The 22706-nt window shown below is 37.9% G+C and overlaps 1 protein-coding gene across 3 annotated transcripts in view; it reads left to right on the forward strand.

Annotated features, from left to right (window-relative positions):
- NFATC3 (nuclear factor of activated T cells 3) overlaps positions 1–22706 on the forward strand; it is a 133598-nt gene that overhangs the window by 71259 nt on the left and 39633 nt on the right. For all 3 annotated transcript variants that reach the window (XM_030863576.2, XM_030863577.2, XM_060289516.2), the window contains exons 4-6: positions 7971–8170; positions 12874–13046; positions 16885–17025. In XM_030863576.2, coding sequence (XP_030719436.1) covers positions 7971–8170; positions 12874–13046; positions 16885–17025 — 514 coding nt within the window. The remainder of the gene's footprint in view (positions 1–7970; positions 8171–12873; positions 13047–16884; positions 17026–22706) is intronic.

Raw genomic sequence — 22706 nt, forward strand, 5'->3', positions numbered from 1 at the left:
ATATCACCACTCTCTACTGTTACTTTTTCACCTCTGTGTCCAAATTTGTATGACTCTCATTCTACATTATCACTTACCCCATCTGCCTCCATACAAACCAAAAGGGAAAAGTGACTGAACCATATTTGTGTGCATATGCATACATACGCCCACACTGTTACTATTTCTTCTTTAGTTATTGATTTATTTAGGCTTTATTTTTTTTTTTACTGTAATCATGTTGGCATTTTATTTTTTATGGAATATTTTCCATTCAATTCAAGCTTTAACATTTATTAACTTGTTTATACCAAAATATGTAAAAAGAAATCACAACTGAAATATTGATAGATTTCTTAAATACACAAATAGTTAAATATTTACAGAAAACTGCAATTTCCAGTTAAATATACTAGGTTAAACACATGTGTTTACCTTCATTAGACATTAAACATTTACAACTCAAGCTTGTTGGTTGGAGAGAAAGAACCAATAATTAAGCACAAATCATTTTATACTAAAGAACCTTGGAAAGGCTCAGGGGATTGAGGCACTGGTGTCTCTGAAAGTGGGATGTGAGGTGAGGCCGAAAACATATTGTTGAAGGTCTACAAAAGAAGCAGTTAAACTTCCCAGATTTTTCTCCCTTATATGGTATAATGAAGTGATAACCACTGGCTTACCTTGGGAGAATTCTGGAGATTTATTCTTTAGAGGGAATGAAATAGAAGTTCTAGGTTCTAGAATAACTGAAAGCAGGGCTTGAGGATCTGTACAGAAAATGGGATGGGGATGAAAGGGGAGGCATAATGAAAGTCTGTGTACTGAATAGGGAGAGCTTTGACTCCTCTTAACTCCCAAAACGCTTGCAGTGGGTTTATGTTCCCTAGACAGGAGACTGGAGGATTCATTTTAGGCAAACTGATACCAGTGTGCCTCTTGACTTGCAAATCTTCTAAGGCTAGTGGTTCTCAACCCTATCAGACCCAACCCCACTCTTTTAAAATTTTAAACAAATATTTTATAATACTTTATTTACCTGAAATGGAAATTCAAGGACAATATAATCAGCCTACACATATAATTTTAGAAATACCAATATAATGCTTTTATTATTAAGAGGAAACAAATTTAGAAAACGGTTATAAACAAATTATAACAAAAAGTTATATTTCAAAATGAAAAGGCTTGGTAATGACTATAGAGAAAACAATGAAATAATTAGATACTTGTACCTACAGCATCACTATATCACACTTGCACATAGGCAAGTGTGTTGATCAGCAACCTAAATTCCACAAGTGAGTGGCATTACTAGCAATGACATGATTTTCTGAAATGATCAACTCTTGCTAAAGTTTACCTCGGGAATTCCCTGGTGGTCCAGTGGTTAAGACTCTGTGCTTGCAGTGCAGGAGGTGCGGGTGCGATCCCTGGTCGGGGAGCTAAGATTCCACGTGCCGCGCAGCGCAGCCAAAATAAATAAATAAATAAAGTTTACCTCAGTTTACATGGCAGTTGCATTCATGAAAAATTCATATGTGTTAAAACTGCGATTTGGGTGGTATTTATATATACTAAGGAGTTGGGTTCCAAGTTCGTAAACGTTTCTGTATACACGAATATATATGATGGGACGTTCTGAAGTTCTGTGCAACATAGGCTAGTTCCTCTCTTTGAAAAACAATGATTATCTCGTGCATTGATAGAAGTTTGAATTTCTGGCCCCTTTCCATTAAATACCTATATGCACCTCACTCATCATGTTGCCATACTCATTCATTTATAAATTGACTGAGCCTGTTTTGGGGCAACAATGGCAGAGTAGTTAAGATAGAGAGTATACTGGCACTCTCATCATTTTACGCTGCTGCTCAGGGAGCTACAAATCACAGTGATGCAGTTAAAACTCAGTAGTGTTTAAAGTGCTATGAGTACTGAAACTTTTACAGTGCATACTCATGTCATCATGATGTCATCATTCTACTCATCATGTCAAAACAAACAGAAAGAGGATTTCAGTCATCCTTTTAAAGCACAGTAGACTGTATTTTGTTAGTGTGCAATAACGCTATGGCTGGGCTAAAAGAATGTATGTATTATATGGCCTCACATTTCCATCTAGATGTCTCACTGTTACCTTGAATACCACATGACTAACATTGAAAACATTATCTTCTTCCAAACCTGTTCTAAATCAGTGACTTCTTCATTTCTTTATTTGCTAGTGATACCATCATTCTCTTGAGTACTGAAGCTCAGAACTTCTAATTTCTTTGTTCCCTTCTCTTTATTATTCTATACGTAGCCAGTTACAAAAAATCTCTTTAGGATCTCACGAGAAAGACTTATTGCATTAATCCTCCTTCATTTCTATTTATGTTCTCACTTCTACCCTTGTTTAAACTTTGAGTACACATGATTTTAGTGCTTCAGCCTCTTAGCTGGTTTCCATGATTTCGTCTTTTCTCTCCTTCACAGGACCTTAATTGCTTTTTATCATGTGCTTCCCTATATTATTATTATTAATAAATTTCTGCCTTTTAAGGTCTTCACTAATTCCTTAAAATTTAATACATGCCACTTTGTTCTTTTTTTTTATTGTCACCTATATAATACTGGCTGAAGCAGTGACATTTGGTATAGATATTTCCATAATGGATCCTCAATAAAAAGAAGGAGGGGTGGAGTGGTGAACAAGACAAAGTTTCTGTATTTTGGGAACTTATGTGGTAATAAGGAAAACAGATATAAACAAATGTATAAAATACTTTTTTAAAATTAATTAATTAGTTTATTTATTTATTTTTGGCTCCATTGGGTCTTCACTGCTGCCTACAGGCTTTCTCTAGTTGTGGAGAACGGGGGCTACTGTTCGTTGCGGCGCGCGGGCTTCTCATTGCGGTGGCTTCTCTTGTTGTGGAGCACGGGCTCTAGGCGTGCGGGCTTCAGTAGTGGTATGCAGGCTCAGTAGTTGTGGCTCGCGGGCTGTAGAATGCAGACTGAGTAGTTGTGGCACACAGGCTTAGTTGCTCCGCGGCATGTGGGATCTTCCCGGACCAGGGCTCAAACCCGTGTCCCATGCATTGGCAGGCGGATTCTTAACCACTGTGCCACCAGGGAAGTCCCTAAAATACTTTTGATAGTGATAAATACTATGAAAAATAATAAAACAGGATAAAGGGATAGAAATGTGATGTTTTAGATAGGGTGGTTTTCTCTGAGAAGTTGACCTTTGAGTGTAGAGCTGAAGGAGTGAGGTAATATGAAGATCAGAGGGAAGAATATTCCAGAGGGACAAAATATTAAGTGTGAAGGCCCTGAGGTTAGGAATGAGCTTGAGTGGTTCATGCAATAAGGCCAAGGTGGCCAGAGCAGACTGTGGAAGGGAGAGAGTAGGAGAAGGTAAGGCAACAAGTTAGCCAGGGCCCAGATCACACAGGACTTGTAAATCATCATAGGGCATTTGAATTTAGTTCTGAGTATGGAAGGAAGCCATTAGAGAGTTCTGAGCAGGGGTGTAAAGTTATCTGGTTAATATTACAAGGTTGTTCTGACTCTTGGACAGAGAATAGGCTATCAGGGAGCAAGAGTAAGAACAGGGAGAGCAGTTATAAGACTATTGCAATGGTCCAGGCTTTATTTGCTTCTCTGTAAAGGCACAGGGCTGAAAATCATCCTGGGTAAATTATTTTATCTGATAATAGGCAAAAGACTTCATGTCCTTTCCTGGGTAGAGGAGGATAATCAATAAATTATGATGTTGCTTGGTTACAAACTCCACCGTAAAGCCAGGGATGAGCAAGCAGGAGGGAGTAAAGCAGTCACCTGAAGGACAACATAATCAAATAAAACTCCTACATATTTGAAACTCTGACTAGATTCCATACTTAGAATCTGGATGCAAACTAATAGCTAACATTTGTTAGGTACATGCCAGACACTGTACTAGGCACTCTATATTTGCTATCATGTGTCAGGATACTTTACAAAACCATAGTGCAGAAACAGAAGAGAATTTCTTTTAAGGTTATTAGGTACCTCATAAAATCTCAGGTTTGGAAGCTATGTGGCCTAGAACAGTGTACAGCCACCCTACCCAGTTTTGCTGTAGTGAAAACATCACTGACACTGTGACTCACAACCCCAGCTTGTAGGGACAGTGCTTAGGACTGGGTGGGCATCAGAAACTCCACCACTACTGTCTTGAAGAGCTGGGCACTCCACTGTGCTTACCAAAAAATTGACTTTAGGCAGTCTATGTTATCATATCGCTCCCTTGCTGGTTCAATGGAATAAAACAGCCATAGAGCACATCTTCCTCCCAGAGGCATTTGGGGCCAAAAGTAGGAGTGGGGATTGCTGAGCAAGGTCTGTCTGAAATTTGTAAGATCTCCACCAAGTGCACGTAAGCCACCATCTCAAAGCAGAGGAATCTGACTAAAACTGCAGTAAAGCTGATACAGCTTAAGAACTGTGACCTGACCAAAGAAAAAAAAAAAATAGCATGCCTCTTTCTGAAGGTAAATACTTGCTACTTCAGTTCCTAGAGTTGTTCTATACATAATGGCTAGTATATGTTAAACTATACATACACACACAAGAAAGTGTGAACCACAGCTAAGAGAAAACACTCAATAGAAGCTGGCCCAAAGATGGCCTAAATCTAACTCTGTGTCTGGGTTGGAGTTATCAGAAAGAGACTTTAACATAACAATGATGAAAATGCTAAATTATCTAGTAGAAAAGGTGGGCTAAATATGTGAAGAGATGAAGGAATTTCAATAGAGACATGGAAAAAATTTTTTTTAATCAAAAGGATAACGATAAGGACAAAGACACAAGAAGAGAAAACTACAGACTAATATCCGTAAAGAATATAAGCACAAAAATCCTCAACAAAAAACTAGCAAACCAAATCCAACAGCACATTAAAAGGATTATACAGCATGACCAAGTGGGATTTACCTCAGAAATGCAGGTAATTCAACATATGAAAATCAATTGTTGTAATATGCCATACTAATAGAATGAAGGCATAAAAACCACATGATCATCTCAATTGACACAGAAAAGGCATTTGACAAAATTTAACAGCATATCATTAAAAAAAAAAAACAGCAAACTAAGAAAAGTGGGAAAGTCCTTAACATGATCAAGGTCATTTATTAAAAGCCCACAGCTAATAACATCATACTTAATGGTAAAAGACTGAAAGCTTTTCCCCTAAGATCAGGAGCAAGACAAGGATGCTTGCTTTCGCCACTGCTATTCAACATTTGTGCTGGAAGTTCTAGCCAGAGCTGTTAGGCAATAAAAAGAAATAAAAGACATCCAAATTGGAAAGGAAGAGGTAAAGTTATCTCTATTAACAGATGACATGCTCACATACTTTAAAAATCGCAAATAATCCCCAAGAAAGCTGCTAGAGCTAATAAATGAGTTTACGAAATTTCAGGGTAGGAGATCAACACATACTTACCGATTGTGTTTCTGTGTATCAGTGATCAACAACCGTAAGAGGACATTAAGAAAGCAGTTTTCATTTACAATAGCATCTAAAAGTATTAAATACTTAGGAATTAATTTAACCAAGGAGGTATAAGGACTTGTATGCTGAAAACTGTAAAATATTTCCGAAAGAAAGAAAACTAAATGGAAATATATAAAGTGAAAATAAAATCCAAATATACATGAAACAAAAATAAATAGAAAGACATTCCATGTTCATGGAGAGGAGACTTAATTAACATTGTTAAGATATCAATACTGTCCAAAGCAGTCTACAGATTTAATGCAATACTTACCCAAATTCCAACAACCGTTTTTGCAGAATGGAAAAGCATATCCTCAAATTCATAATGGGGACTTCCCTGGTGGCGCAGTGGTTAAGAATCTGCCTACCAATGTAGGGAGCAGGGTTTGAGCCCTGGTCCAGGGAGATCTGACGTGCTGCAGAACAACTAATCCCATGTGCCACAACTACTGAGCCCATGTGCCACAACTACTGAAGCCTGCACGCCTAGAGCCCATGCTCTGCAACAAGAGAAGCCACTGCAATGAGAAGCCTGCACATCACAACAAAGAGTAGCTGCTGCTCGCCACAACTAGAGAAAGCCCGCGCACAGCAACGGAGACCCAACGCAACCATGAGTAAATAAATAAATAAATAACTTTATTTAAAAAAAAATTCATATGGAATTGCAAGGGGCTTCAAATAGCTGAAACAATCCTGAAAAAGAAGAGTGAAGTTGGAGGACCCCCTTTCCCTGACTTGTAACATACTACAAAGCTACAGTATTTTAAACAGTATGATACTGGCATAAAGACAGACCAATGAAATAGAATAGAAAGCCCAGAAATAAGCCCTAACATATATGATCAATTCATTTTTGATAGGGTTCCAAAACCATTCAGTAGGAGAAATGACAGTCTTTTCAACAAATGGTGTTGGGAAAATTAGATATCCCCATGCAAAATAATGTAGTTGGATCCTTACCTTACATTATATACAAAAATTAACTAAATATGGATCAAAGACCTAAAACTATAAAATTCTTAGAAGAAAACATGAGAAAAACCTTCTCAACATTGGATTTGGTAATGGTTTCTTAAGTATGACACCTAAAGCACAGGCAACAAAACAAACAAAATAAATTAGATTCCATCAAAATTTTAAAACTTTTGTGCATCAAAGGACACAACCAAGAAAGTGAAAAGACAGCCTGCAGAATGGGAGATAATATTTGCAAATCACATAACTGCAAGGGATTAATATTCAGAATATATAAAGAACTTGTACAACTCAGCATCAAAACTAATATAAATGCACACCCATATGTACTCCCAAAGAATGTTGACTTTTTTTGTTTAAGCAGGCACTTAACTTGGTTGGAGTCAACCTGTAAAACCTGTCTCCCTGTGGTTGGTGGTAGCTTATAATCTCATTTCAGTTATTTTAGCCTTAGGCTGCTTGGATCTATCCTGTTCTTGAATGGTTTACAGGTCAGCCAAAGGATTGGGCGGAGTCTATATATATATAAAATTTGAAGCTCCTCCTCTCTGGCTGTCTCTTTTCTGGGATTTGCCTCTTTCTTTCCAGAGGTTGTGACAGACTGTCTGTCCTTGGTTCTTCAAGCCCTTCAGACTGTAGATTTCTTTGGTAGTTTTAGTCTCACTGTAAGGCATGGACTGTGGCTTTTCCTCAGGTTAAAAGCCTTAAAAACAGGAAACACACCTTTTGTTATTCTCTTCTTACATGTGTCAGTTTGTTTCCAGTATCTGCTTACTTTGGTGTTCTGTCCGTCCTTTCAAGGTGGGTCCAATGGGTGCTACTCAGCCATCAGACTGGACATAGGAGTCTCCCTAAGTGCTTTAGGCTCTGTTTCTTTTAACTGCCTCTTTTCTTGTGGTCGCTGTTTTTACCTCCAGCACCTCCTGGTCATCACCCTTATTAATCCTGTGTAGCCATCTTAACCTCAGCAGTAGTGAAGGGTACCAAAGAAAGTCAAGTAGCCTAGCTTGTTAAGCCAGTTGAAATATTAACTTGGAAACATGCAATAGGATTTTTCAGATCCTTTCTGCTAAAAGTGTCTCTGATTTTAGCAGCCCGTTAGAGGACCTTCCCACATACCTTGATCTTTAAGTCTGGTCTGGATGGTTAATGTTGCCTGGAGCACAGAATCAACATTTCTTTTGTATTCTCCACAGCACTCTACCAAGGCTTTTCAAAATTTAGGTTGATCTAGATTTTAATCCAGAAAAACTCCTTCATCCCTTTGTAATATATTGCAGCATTTTATAACTCTTAAATATTTCTGTGATTTAGAGGGCTATTCATTTATTACTTGTTTTTATTACTATCTTTTTTGAAATAACATTTTATGTATCAGTAGTATATGATATAAATATAATAGACTTAACATTGTAAGCATATTGTAAAATGCATGGATAATGAATTGTATTTTTCTGTGTTTGCTCTTCCAAATTAGCTCCTGGGCTATAGTGAAAAGCCGATAAATCTACAGATGTTTATTGGAACAGCAGATGATCGATATTTACGGCCTCATGCATTTTACCAGGTGCATCGGATCACTGGGAAGACAGTTGCTACTGCAAGCCAAGAGATAATAATTGCCAGCACAAAGGTTCTGGAAATTCCACTTCTTCCTGAAAACAATATGTCAGCCAGGTATCTTGAAACATATCCCAAAATGAACTGTTCTTTCTTTTTCTAAAATAACTTTGAAGAAAAGTATATTTATTTTTATAGTACAAAAATAAGTCATTGTTCTAAATTAACTGAATAACATTATGTAAATAATTATAGTATATTTGCTAAGGTTGGTACCACATTTCCATAAAGAAAATTCAATTCAGCAAAAGTTTATGACCATGTAGTACCAGCCAAGCATCATGCTAGGTGATAGAGACAAAAGTATATGGACTTTTTTTCAAGTAGCTCACAGTCTAATAGGGTAGACAATAAGTAAACAATTGCAGTAAAATTATGATTGTTAAGTTTCCTTGAGGAAAACTTCAACTCTACTTCCAGGTGTCCCATTTCACCCGTTTCCAAATAAAATGAGGTGGCCAGCTTCTGAATGAGAATGCAGTAGAGTTTTGTTCACGTGGATTAGTTAGGAATATATATAGTATCTGTAACAGAAACCTGAAATGCAGTGGCTTAAACAGCTAGAAGTTTAATTTTTTATTCCGTAAAATAAATATACACATAGGCATCTTAGGGCTAGCACAGTGGTTCCATAAGTCATTGGGGCCCCAAGCTCCTTCTGTTTTTTCTTCTCTGCTATTATTAGCATGTGGTTTCCATCCACAAGATTGCCTCATGATCCACAATAGCTACTGGAGCTCTAGCCATCATAACTGTAATCCTGGAAGGAATAGGAAGAACGGGTAAGAGGAAGGGTAAGAGAGAACTTCCATCTGAGTCAGACCTCTTTACAGAGCTTTTCCCAGAAACTTATCCAACACCTTTACTACATCTCATTGATCATCCTTGTATATAAGGAAGACCTGGGTATGTTTTTTTTTACCTCAGTGCATTGCCACCGCTAACAAGATGGGGGTCTGTTACTAAGAAAAGCAGAAAAAAAGAATATTTAGTAGGCAACAGTTATTCTGCCACAACCAGGTATGTGAAACTTACAGTGAAGTTTGTTAGAGAAATTGGTTCAAACTATAATATAGGTCTTTCTTGAGATGGCAATGATATCTGTCCCAGGTTATTACAAGAATAGTCCTATTAAAATCAGATTTCAGTCTCGAGTTCTTCTCTTTTAAATTTATATTTAAATAACATTTTAGGTAAACTGAATATACCCCTGAGGACATAGTAACTTATAATTGTACTATTATAAAATAAGAATTGCCTCTTATCTACTTATCTCCAGAAAAGACAAGTTAATATTAATTTAAATAAAACCTTAACTTTGCCTGCTTTGTTCAAAGGAACAGTACTCGAGAACTCAACTCCACTAAGTCATTACACGGGCTACAATAGAGTTTTTTCATGGCAGAGGTAGACAGCTAGTTGATAATCTCTACTCTTAAATTTCTGTGTTCTGTAATAATTAAAAAAAGAACTTTGGATTCTCAGCCAATCCTTTGTTCAGGTACTTGAGCAAAACACTTAAGAAAAAATTGAAAAAAAAAAAAGAAAAACATTGACTCCAGACATCCTATTTGACCAATCTTCAAATAAGGTGAGGTAGCCAGCCTCTAAATGAGGATGCAAGAAGGCTTCCTCTCTTTTACTCTAGGATCTTACTTTTTTTTTTTTTTTGGCCTCGCCATGTGGCTTGTGGGATTTTAGTTCCCTGACGAGGGATCAAACCTGGGCCCTCGGCAGTGAAAGCACAGAGTCCTAACCACTGGACCACCAGGGAATTCCCTAGGATCGTACTTTTTCATCTAGCATCAAAAGCAATATGAATATACTATTATTCAGCTGCAGAGGGGAATTTGAAACTCAACTTTGAACTATCTTTTTCTAAGAACTCATAAAATTGATTCTTAGGTGACAGTTTGCAGACCATGTTTCCATTGATTCCTCTGGATAGTTCAAGCAGTAGACTTGAATCAAGTAAATAGAAATCGCCAGAAGCTTATAACTTAATGGACTGTTAAAAAGATTTTATCTCTTAAGTTGGTCATTATTACACACACACACACACACACACACACACACACAGTCTTTTCAGGTTAAAGGAGAAAAGTTGGTATTTGATGACACAGTAGATTTTGTTTTACCAGACAAGGAGAGACCTACAAAAGCTTTATCATCTTTACTTTTTTAAAAAAATATTTATTTATTTATTTGGCTGCGCAGGGTCTTAGTTGTGGCACGCGGGATCTTTGTTGTGGCATGTGCGGCATGCAAACTCTTCGTTGAGGCAGTGGGACTCTTGGTTGTGGCATGTGGGATCTAGTTCCCTGACCAGGGATCAAACCTGGGCCCCCTGCATTGGGAGTGTGGAGTCTTAACCACTGGACCACAAGGGAAGTCCCTATCATCTTTACTTTTTGCCTCAGCTTCCCAAAAGTTCATGATCAAGCTCAATTATAGTAATTATAGTAGTTCATATCACCCTAGATTTGGGATATATTTATCTCCTCTTTCTTCTATTCAAAAATATTTTCTATTTCTTTCTTCTTGACCTTATTTGTATTTATGTTGTAAAATGCCTCATATCCTTTTTAAAAATAATGTATAAATCAATAAATTAAAGAAAACAGAGTACGTGAGTTTCTAAGACATTCTCTCAAGAACTTGGGAAAGCCTTACCTACAGAATAGTGTGAACAAATCAGAGCAGTAGGATCTGAATGTATCTTCCTCCTCCTTTTCACATGGAACAGAGGTGGTAGTCAAGATTCATGTTCCCTTCTCCAGCCAGAGCTGGCATATACTGCCTGCCTGGATCAGACCAGAAAGAACAAAGCTGTAAAAATACCATTATTACTAGTAGCAAGCAGCTTAGCCCCCTTACCCCACCCTGCTCTGCCATACACACACCTGAAGCTTCTCTGGCTCTCTGTCCACTCTGAACTGTTAGATTGGGGAACAGGAATTCTATAGGAACCAAGGTTTGTGACAACAACATTCTGTGTGTCCAAGAAAGGGTTGAGTAAGGAGCAACTAGGAAGTTACCCAAATCTAAGAAACCTTTTCTAAGTACCTTAGATAACAGGGCAGCTAATGCTGAATGAGCCTGTTTTATCCAGGAACTAACTACTAGGATAAACTGTAGTGACTGAATGTAATATAGTTTCAGGTAGTGGTAGATTTAAAAATTGCGAATGATAAGACTGTTGTTCAAAATAATTTATGCACAAGTGAGTTGTAGGTATGTATTAAAAGGCTCTAGTGGGGACTTCCCTGGTGGTCCACGCTAGAAGCGTATGACTCCACGCTTCCACTGCAAGGGGCATGGGTTCAATCCCCGGTCAGGGAACTAGGATCCTGCATGCCACGTGGCATGGCCAAAAAAAAAGAAAAAGGCTCTGTTGTTTAAGGTGGGGAAAGATTGGTAGAAAGATTGGTAGAAACTCTTCCTTGAGCTTTACTGGTTCTTGATAACCTAGCTTTGTAACATATATTATCCTTCAAAGTGACTTCTCTAGCCTCTGGGCAGTGAGTATTAGAGTTGGAACATTAGAGCATTAGAGTGGGTAGATAAAGTAAGAGGATGGATAATAAGGAATGCCATAAGAGAGAGTAAACTTTAACTAGAATGTTTGATTGTTCGTTACCTCTTGCTTTATTCTTCTAATATGTAAATAACAAAGATATGTTATAGGTACTGGTGTTTCCTACCATGATTGTGTGTTAAGCAGCTATACTTAGTAATAAATTTTGAAGATAATGCAATTTTAGACCTTAAATGCCAAAACTTTAATCTTATATGTGCATTTCTTAGAAATGTAAGCCTGGGAATTTCCTGGTGTTCCAGTGGTTAGGACTCTGTGCTTTCACTGCCGAGGGCGCAGGTTCAATCCCTGGTTGGGGAACTAAGATCCTGCAAGCCTCGAATGTGCCCCCCCACAAAAAAAAAAAAAGAAAGAAAGAAATGAAAGCCTGATAGATTGTTTTTATTAATAAATGTATCATATAAAAGTTTAAATGTCATTAATGACTTATTTGTAGTCCTATAAGTTAATCTTTTCTGGCCTAGTTATATTTATAGAATTAGAGTCTTTTACCTTATATTTCACTCATCTAGTTCTGTAACACAAACTGCCCCCCAAATTTAGTGGCTTAAAGTAGTAACTCTATTGTTTTTCATGCTTCTTTTGGTTGGTTGGACTCAGCTGATCCACTCATGTGGTGTTGGCTGGGATCACTCATGCCCCTGAATTCGGCTGGGAGCTCAGCTGGGGTAGCTCAAGTAGAGGATTATATGGGCTTTTCTCTCCAGCATGCTAGTTGGACATTTTCATGGTGGCTCAGGGCTCCAAGAGAACAAAATTGGAAGTTACAGAGCTTCTTAAGTGCTAGGCTTGTAACTTACACAGCATCACTTGGCCACATTCTGTTTGTCAAGGCAAGTCATAAGGCTCACTCTCAAGGAGAGGGGACATAGTTACTCCACCTCTTAATTGGAGAAGTGGCATGTGAATACAAGAATGGGAGGAATTATTGTCAGCCCTCTTTACAGACAATATGCCACACTTAGGATTACATTTTTGTCGTACAAAAACATTTTTAATCCTAAAATTTAAATGGCAGAAAATAGCAATCGTATCTTTCTTTTTTGACCTGATTTTAGATAGTGATAGTTCTTCCTGGCAAATTAACAATAACTGTTTGCTGAGTTGTTTAGAACCACTAATTTCTAGTAAGCAAATAAAATTTGTATATTTTTTTCCCTAGTATTGACTGTGCAGGTATTTTGAAACTCCGCAATTCAGATATAGAACTTCGAAAAGGAGAAACTGATATTGGCAGAAAGAATACTAGAGTACGACTTGTGTTTCGTGTACACATCCCACAGCCCAATGGAAAAGTCCTTTCTCTGCAGACAGCTTCTATACCTGTTGAATGCTGTAAGTGAGCCTGTGATATTTTAAAGTTTTGTTTATAATAGGTTATTTTCTGTTTTGTTTATAATGTAATGTTTGGATCAACAGTAAACTGAGGGGGCTTCCCTGGCGGCACAGTGGTTAAGAATCCACCTGCCAATGCAGGGGACATGGGTTCGAGCCCTGGTCTGGGAAGATCCCACATGCTGCGGAGCGACTAAGCCCGCTTGCCACTACTACTGAGCCTGCACTCTACAGCCTGCGAGCCACAACTACTGAGCCCGTGTGCCACAACTACTGAAGCCGCACGCCTAGAGCCCATGCTCCGCAACGAGAAGTCACTGCAATGAGAAGCCCGCGCACCCCAATGAAGAGTGGCCCCCGCTCGCCACAACTAGAGAAAGCCCGTGCGCAACAAAGACCCAACGCAGCCAAAACTAAATGATAATAAATAAAATTAATATTTTTAAAAAAAAGTTTCCAAAAAAAAGTAAACTGAGGGCTTCCCTGGTGGCGCAGTGGTTAAGAATCCACCTGCCAATGCAAGGGACACAGGTTCGAGCCCTGGTCCGGGAAGATCCCACATGCCGTGGAGCAACTAAGCCCGTGTGCCACAACTACTGAATCCGCGCATCTAAAGCCCGTGCTCCGCAACAACAGAAGCCACTGCAACCAAGAGTAGCCCCTGCTCGCTGCAACTGGAGAAAGCCTGCATGCAGCAACAAAGACACAACGCAGCCAAAAATGAAAATAAATAAAATTTTTTAAAAAGTAAACTGAAGCCCAGGGTCTGGATAGCTGGTGTGATTTTCTTATATGGAAATAAGCTACGTGTTTAGGTGGAGGAGTACTGATCTTGGAGTTAGAAAGTGGCTTCTCATTATAATTTGACCCTAGGTAGCCTGTGTGGCTATAGACATTCTCTTGACCATAGTTTTCTTACTCATAAATGAGGAAGATGGGCTTGATGACACCTGAGGACCAAATTATGAAGCTATGATTCTGACATTAAGTGTCATTGATACTTGGTCATCTTTGTTTCATTAAAATGTTGGAAGATGCCTGTCTCTGCAAGCTGACACTTCAGCTGAATAGGGACTTACAGGATTTTGGTTTTTGTTTTTTTTACCATAAATTTATGTACAACACCAGGTTGAGAAAGTGAATGCTTTTTCCCTGGTTTTTCAGAGCCAAGAAATGAGAAAAGGCCTAGAACCTGATATCTACTCAAGCCCTTGAGAACTGTGGACCTCTGGCAGGTTAGCTGATAGGACTGAAATATTGAGATTGCAATTTAGATTTTTAGAGCACAGACTTAGAAGTGTTCTAATTCCATGTCTTAATTTTGTGTAGGAGGAAACTGAGGCACAAGTATCTGAAGTGCTCCTCCCAGGTTATTTGCTTGTTGGTGTGACAGAGCTGTGGCTAGAACACAGGTTTTCTTAGTACTCTTTTGATTATGTTATATCATTTTATTTCTGTTAACCACATGCATTCTTAATTTGGGATCATACCTACTGTATTACTTTTCTATTTCCAGTCGACTGTGGGAATCACTGAGCAAATCCATGGTAATAGAATCACTGTAGAAGTAATTTTTGTATTAATTTTTAATAGATAATACAGGTACATGGTACAGAATTCAAAAAGAGTAAAAGAGTATAGAGTGAAAAGTAAATTTTCAAGTCAGCTAGTTCCCTTTCTTAGAAACAGCTATCATTGCCACAATCTTTGTTACCCTGCCAGACAAATGCCCATTTAAGCACATATTTCTCTAATTTTTAGCAACATAATTTAAATAATTTAAGTTCATAGAGTAGTTTGAGTTTTTGAGATGAATTTACTCTAAAATTATTCTGTTTTCTCTTTTAGTTTATTAAATTATTGTGTGATTATTGTTGAGAGTATAGAAAATGCAAAATGGTACAAAGAGTAGCATTAAAATCTTTTTTGTAATATCACTTCTCTGAGATAGTCACTATTAACCTTTTTTTGGATTTTTTCCTTTTTTTTTTTTGGTCTGTGTGTGTGTGCACATGTGCACGCACACAATATTTGGTAGTTATAGTGGGAGTTTTCTCATATAGTTAAATATTCTTCAAAAATGCTTTTGGCACATGCATAATATTTTATTATGGCTATGCCACTTGGTGAACACATTTTTGCTGTTACTTTGAATGAACTTGTGATAGCTAGTTTCCACTATAAATATCTAAAACTTGAATTAGTCTTACTCCGTAGGCTAGTCAGTGCTTGTTTTTATGCCCCTTCTTTGTGAGCCATTTAGAACATAAGTAAGGACATAAGTGTTTTCTGAGATCTAGATTTGTGCTTGGTATTTTCTAAGTTGTAGCTCATCCTAAATCCCAGACCCATCTCCTATGAAACATTCTCTTTGAATAGGGCTGGGATCCTAGTTCATATACCTTTTGTGTCTTAGTATTAAATAGTTGGAAGAGAGGGAATTCCCTGGTGGTCCAGTGGTATAGAATCCGCCTTGCAATGCAGGGGACGGGGGTTCAATCCCTGGTCAGGGAACTAAGATTCCACATGCCGCAGGGCAACTAAACCTGTGTGCCACAACTACTGAGCCTGCACACCTCAACTAGAGCCCGCGTGCCACAAACTACAGAGCCCACCCTCCTTGGAGCCCATGTGCCACAACTAGAGAAGAGAAAACCCACACACCACAACTAGAGAGAAGCCTGCGCATGGCAACGAAAGATCCTGCATGCCACAACTAAGACCCAACACAGCTAAAAGTAAATAAAATAAATAAATCTTCAAAAAAATAAATAGTTGGAAGAGGCATAGTCAGGGACTGCATGCTTCATAAAGGCAGTCAAGTTGTTTAAATTTCTTTAAAATGTTGTTCTGGCCAAACAAAACACAGCTGACCCTCAAAGCCACCAATTTTCCACCCAAGTAGTAGGACTAAAAATAGACCTGTTTCCAAAATGTGAAGAAGAAAGTGTAATCCACCCTTTTTGTTTGTCTTAATCCAGAGAGAAACCTAGTTATTGAGGCATTTGGCAGGAATAAACCCTTAGAGAACCTAAGCAGTCAAAAGAAGTATAATGTATAGCTTGAAACTCAAGCATTTTTTAAAAAGGAAAGAAAAGCCAGAAGTAGGATCTCCAGAAAATACAGCAACTTGAAATCAGTAGATATTAGAAAAAGGCAGCAACAAGGAAAAGTTAATAGTTTACATAATGACTTGTAGGCTTTAAGAAAAATTATGTTCCCATACCCTGGGAAGGAAGAGTATAGTGCACTAAGAAGTATTTATGTTCATTTTTCAAAATTCTGTATTGAAATGTGTACTTCATGTATACTTCAGTTATTTAGAAGATGTCCAAAATGTAATCCTGATGCCTCACTGATGATCTAGTTATTTTCTTGATGAAAGAGCTGCTTGGTGTTTGTCCTTTAGAAACTTGTCTTCTTTTAATTGTATGCAATATAATTATGCATCTTCGGATTTAATTTGCTTTTTATAATTATATTAAATTTATCAATTTTAACAGACAAGTTGTGGGGAAGAAATGTAATAAGACAAGCTAAAAAGAGAAAAGTGGATGAGGTGAATGTGTTGGAGTCAATATAAGTTGTAGGCATTAATTAATTTCTCTTTATTAGTTTCTCTATAGTTGTAGTCTAAGAAAATTATTTAAAATCACATGACTCTAATAAATCTATTTTGTTTTCTAAATAGCATAGCTATTTTAGTGGATATTGTTACCATTGCCTTGCATTTTAAAAATCCAGAGTTGCTTCTTTTATAGCTAGACTTTGTCATTTACATATGAAAGAATGTAAACTAATATTTTGTTTCTTCTCAACTCTTAAAAAAAAAAAACAGCCCAGCGGTCTGCTCAAGAACTTCCTCATATTGAGAAGTACAGTATCAACAGTTGTTCTGTAAATGGAGGTCATGAAATGATTGTTACTGGATCTAATTTTCTTCCAGAATCCAAAATCATCTTTCTTGAAAAAGGACAAGGTAAATAATATAAGATCTGAGTTGACTCAGACATAGAAAACAAACTTATGGTTACCAAACGGGATAGGAGGTGGGGAAGGATAAATAGGAGTTTGGGATAAGCAGATACAAGCTACTATATATACTGTATAAACAACACGGTCCTAATGTAGAGCACAGGGAACTATATTCAATATCTTGTAATAAACTATAATGGAAAAGAATCCGAAAAAGAATAAATAAATATATATATATACACACAACTGAATCACTTTGCTGTACACCAGAAACTAACATAACGTTATAAATCAACTATACTTCAATAAATAAATAAATGGATAGATAGATAAATAAGATTTGAGTTGATTGAACTCAGACTAAGGGGCAAAAGGTTAAAGTGAATTATTCAGATGTTTCACTGACATTAACCACAAAATAGTTTTCTTAAAGCTATAGGCATCATTTACACAGATTTTACTGTAAACCAAACATTTATTAAATTTTCACATGAATATTAAGTTCTCATTAAGGATGTCTCAAAAGTAAAAGAGGGCTTCCCTGGTGGCGCAGTGGTTGAGAGGCCGCTTGCTGACGCAGGGGACACGGGTCCGTACCTCGGTTCGGGAGGATCCCACATGCTGTGGAGCGGCTTCGCCCGTGGGCCGTGGCCAATGGGCCTGGCGTCAGGAGCCTGTGCTCTGCAGTGGGAGAGGCCACAACAGTGACAAGCCCACGTACCGCAAAAAAAAAAAAAAACAGAAAACAAAAACAAAAGTAAAAGAATCCCCCAATATTTCTTCAAGAGAATTGAAAATATAAGTCACACAGAAATTTGGACACAAATGCTTTTAGCAGCATTAATCATAATAGCCAAAAAATGTAAACATCTCAAATACTTATCAACTGATAAATGGATAATCAAAATGTGATATATTCATACAATGGGATATTATTTAGCCATAAAAAAGAATAAAGTACTGATTAATGCTGCAACATGGATGACCCTTAAAAACATTTTGCTAGGGACTTTGCTGGTGGTCCAGTGGTTAAGACTCCACACTCCCAATGCAGGGGACCCAGGTTTGATCCCTGGTTAGGGAACTGGATCCCGCATGCTGCAACTAAGAGCCTGCATGCCACAACTAAAAGATCCTGCATGCCTCAACTGAATATCCCACGTTGAGGCACGCTGCAACAAAGATCCCATGTGCTGCAACTATGACCTGGTGCAGCCAAATAAATAAATCAATAAAATTTTTTAACTTATTAAAATTAATTTAAAAAATAAAAACATGAAAAATCTCAAACAACCTAACTTTACACCTCAAGGAACTAGAAGAAGTACAAATGAAGCCCAAAGTTAGTAGAAGGAAGGAAATAACAAAAATTACGGCAAAAATAAGTGAAAGAGACTAAAAAGACAATAGGAAATATAAGTGAAACTAGGAGAGGGTTCTTTGAAAAGAGAAACAAAGTTGACAGACTTCTAGCTAGACTCACCAAGAAAAAAAAGAGAGGACTCACGTAAAATCAGAAATGAAAGAGGAAATATTACAGCTGATACCACAGAAATACAAAGGGTCATAAGAGACCACTGTGAACAATCATATGCCAAAAAATTGGACAGCTTAGAAAAAAATGGATAGATTCCTAGAAACATACAACCTACCAAAGACTGAATCATGATGAAATAGAATATCTGAGCAGACCAAATACTAGTAGGGCGATTGAATCAGTAATCAAAACCTCCCAACAAACAAAAGTCCAGGATCAGACAGCTTCACTGATGAATTCTACCAAACATTCAAAGAAGAACTAATACCAAGCCTTCTAAATTTTTCCAAAAAAACAGGAGAGGAGGGAACTATCCAAACTCATTACCTTGATATCAAAACCATTACAGGCCAATATACCTGATGAACATAGATGCAAAAATCTTCAACAAAATATTAGCAAGCCAAATTCAACAGTACTTTAACAGGATCATATACCATCATCAAGTGGGATTTATTCCAGAGATAGACGGATGGTTTAACATTCACAAATCAGTCAGTGTGATACACCACATTATCATGATTAAAAAAAGCATTTGAGAAAATTCATCATCCATTTATGATTAAAAAACTGTTGGGGGCTTCCCTGGTGGCGCAGTGGTTGGGAGTCCGCCTGCCGACGCGGGGGACGCGGGTTCGTGCCCCGGTCTGGGAGGATCCCACATGCCGCGGAGCGGCTGGGCCCGTGAGCCATGGCTGCTGAGCCTGCACGTCCGGAGCCAACGGGAGAGGCCACAACAGTGAGAGGCCCGTGTACTGAAAAAAAAAAAAAGAAAACTGTTGGGCTTCCTTGGTGGCGCAGTGGTTGAGAATCCGCCTGCCAATGCAGGGGACACGGGTTCAATCCCTGGTCCGGGAAGATCCCACATGCCGCGGAGCAACTAAGCCTTCATGCTGCAACTACTGAAGCCCACGAACCTAGAGCCCATGCTCCGCAACAAGAGAAGCCACCACAGTGAGAAGACAGTGCACCTCAACGAAGAGTAGCCCCTGCTCACCTCAACTAGAGAAAGTCCACGTGCAGCAACGAAGACCCAACACACCAAAAATAAATAAATAAAATAAATAAATGTATTAAAAAAAAAACCTTAAAAAGCTGTCAACAAAAAGGTTGTAGAAGGCATGTACCTTAACATAATAGAGGCCATATGTGACCAGCCCATAGCTAATATCTTAATGGTGAAAAGCTGAAAGCTTTTCCTCTTAAGATCAGGAAGACAAGGATGCCCACTCTTGTCACTTTTATTCAACATAGTATAGGAAGTTCTAGCCAGAAAAGTTAGGCAAGAAAAAGAAATAAAAGGTATTCCAATTGGAAAGGAAGAAGTAAAACTGTCACTGTTTGCAGATGATGTGGTATTATATATAGGAAGCCATAAATCTCTGTCCAAAAAACTGTTAAAACTAATAAATTCAGTTAAGTTGCAGGATATAAAACAAATATACAAAAATATGTTGTATTTCTATATAATAATGTACTATCAGGAAGAGAAATTAAGAAAATATCATTTACAATTGCATCAAAAAGAATAAAATACCTAGGAATAAATTTAACCAAGAAGGTGAAAGACCTATGTATCAGAAACTACAAGATGTTAATGAAAGAAATTGAAGAAGACACAAATAAATGGAAAGATATTCTGTGCTCATGGATTAGAAGAATTAATATTGTGAAAATGTCCATATTACCCAAAGCAATCTACAGATTCAGTGCAATCCCTATCAAAGTTCCAATGGAATTTTTCATAGAAATAGAACAATCCTAAAATTTCTGTGGAACTGTAGAAGACCCCAAATAGCCAGAGTAATCTGGAGAAAGAAGAGCAAAGCTGGAGACATCACACTCCCTGATTTCAAACTATATTACAAAGCTATAGTAATTAAATTAGTATGGTATTGGCATCAAAACAGACATATAGATCAATGGAACAGAATAGAGAGCCCAGAAATAAACCTACATGTATATGGTCAATTAATATAAAACAAAGGAGCCAAGAATACACGATGGGGAAAGAATAAGTTTCTTCAATAAGTGGTATTGGGAAAATTAGCCACATGCAAAAGAATGAAAGTGGGCCACTCTCTTAAACCATACACAAAAATTAACTCAAAATGGATTGAAGGCTTGAATGTAAAACCTGAAACCGTAAAACTAGAAAAATGCATAGGTGGTAAGCCATAGCGTAGGTCTTGACATGATTTTTTGAGTCTGACACCAAAAGCAAAAGCATCAAAAGCAAAAATAAACAAGAGGGACTACATCAAACTAAAAAGCGTCTGCACAACAAAGGAAACCATCAACAAAATGAAAAGGCAACCTACTGAATGAGAGAAAATATTTACAAGTCATATATCTGATAAGGGGCTACTATCCAAAGCATATAAAGAGCTCATATAGCTCAATAGCAAAAAAGCAAGCAATCCCAATTAAGAAATGGGCAGAAGATCCCAATAGACATTTTTTTCCAAAGAAGATCACAGATGGGCATCAGATATGAAAAGACGCTCTACATTGTTAATCATCAGTGAAATGCAAGTCAAAACCATAGAGAGATACCACCTCCCACCTCTTAGAATGGCTGTTATTAAAAAGACTAGAAAAAAACAAGTGTTGGCAAGGATGTGGAGAAAAGGGAATCGTTGCATACTGTTTGTGGGAATGTAAACTGGTGCAATCACTACAAAAAAATATTTTGGAGGTTCCTCAAAAAATTAAAAGTAGAACTACCATATGATCTAGTGGTACACTTCTGGGTATTTATCTGAAAAAAACAGAAACACTTAACTTGGAAAAAACATATACACCCCTGTGTTCATTGCAGCAGTATTTACAGTAGCCAAGGCTAGGTTAAGGACCCTGACCTCTGTGCTCTTAGTACATCCAGAATGCACCTTTATTAGTTATTGTAACCACCACATTTCATTATAATGAACTGTTTATATTTACCTTTCATCCACAAACTGAAGGCAGGGTATCCTATCTCCATTATCTCAGCAACCCAAAGTGCTTGGCATGTTGGGACCCAGCAGATGATTGCTGAACTGAGCTGTAGTTCTGAGCATTTGTCTGTAGTATTTCTTGTGCACAAGGGTAGCTCTTAGCTATATTGGACTGGAAGGTGATAGTCACAATCTAGACAGCGTTTCATTGAGTCTTCTGATATTTTCACAGACCAGATGAAGTCATGCTAGCTGTGAAGATACTTGTATGGGTTAGTCACTGGGTAAATGCCCATGATATAAAAAGAATGCTGGAGTGAGAGCTCTAGTAGCAGGTGGGGCTTTCCCCAGGTAAATAATTCACTTGGGATGAAGAGACAGAAAATGTGCTGGCCAGATCTTTAGGTGACACAAATCTGGAAAGCCTAGGAAATAGTTCATAAGACCATCAGTATCTAAGAAGATCTTGACGAGCCAAGCAATCCTAGAAAATGAAGTCTAGTAGGGGGAAATTAACGTAACAAGGGTTGGGGGTTAAAAAAAAAAGCCAGCTGCATAAATACACAGTGTGGGAACTTGAGCTTGGCAGTAGGAAATGTGGCAGACAGAGGGACACTGCTGGCCACACACTAAGTATATGAGTCAGCATGGTGTAGCTGCTTCAGAAAACTTTTATTAACAGAGACACAGCATCGCCACAGAATTTGGCAAGAGCCTCAGTCACACTCTGTAATTTCTGGATCATTTCTCACCTTTTCTACTCAGTCCTGAGCCTGGTGCATTTGGAGGGAGACGGTCACACTGGAGGAAAATTCAAAGAAGAGTAACCAGGAAGGCTAAAATATTGTTTAAGGGATAAATGCAGAACTGGGGGTACTAGCCAGCAGAAAAGGAGACACAGGCAAACAGAGCTGCTTTTAAACATCTGAAGTATTGTCTCACAGAAATGCTCAAGATTTTGGGGTGATGGCTATAAGGAATAGTGCTTAGACCAGGGTTGGATACTAGTAGGAGACAGATGTTGTCTATCATGAAGATAGATGCAATTTTCTAGCAGCAGTTACTATTCCAAAGATGAAATGGGTTACTTGGTTAGGGAGTGAGTTTCCCATTACTTAAGGCATACAAGCAGAAGTTGACCACCACTTGATAGAGGTGTTTTCAGAAGATTTTCAAACATCACTTAGTAGAATAAACTCTCCGGGCCCT

Source organism: Globicephala melas, chromosome 19, assembly GCF_963455315.2.
Source record: "Globicephala melas chromosome 19, mGloMel1.2, whole genome shotgun sequence".
Taxonomy (NCBI): domain Eukaryota; kingdom Metazoa; phylum Chordata; class Mammalia; order Artiodactyla; family Delphinidae; genus Globicephala; species Globicephala melas.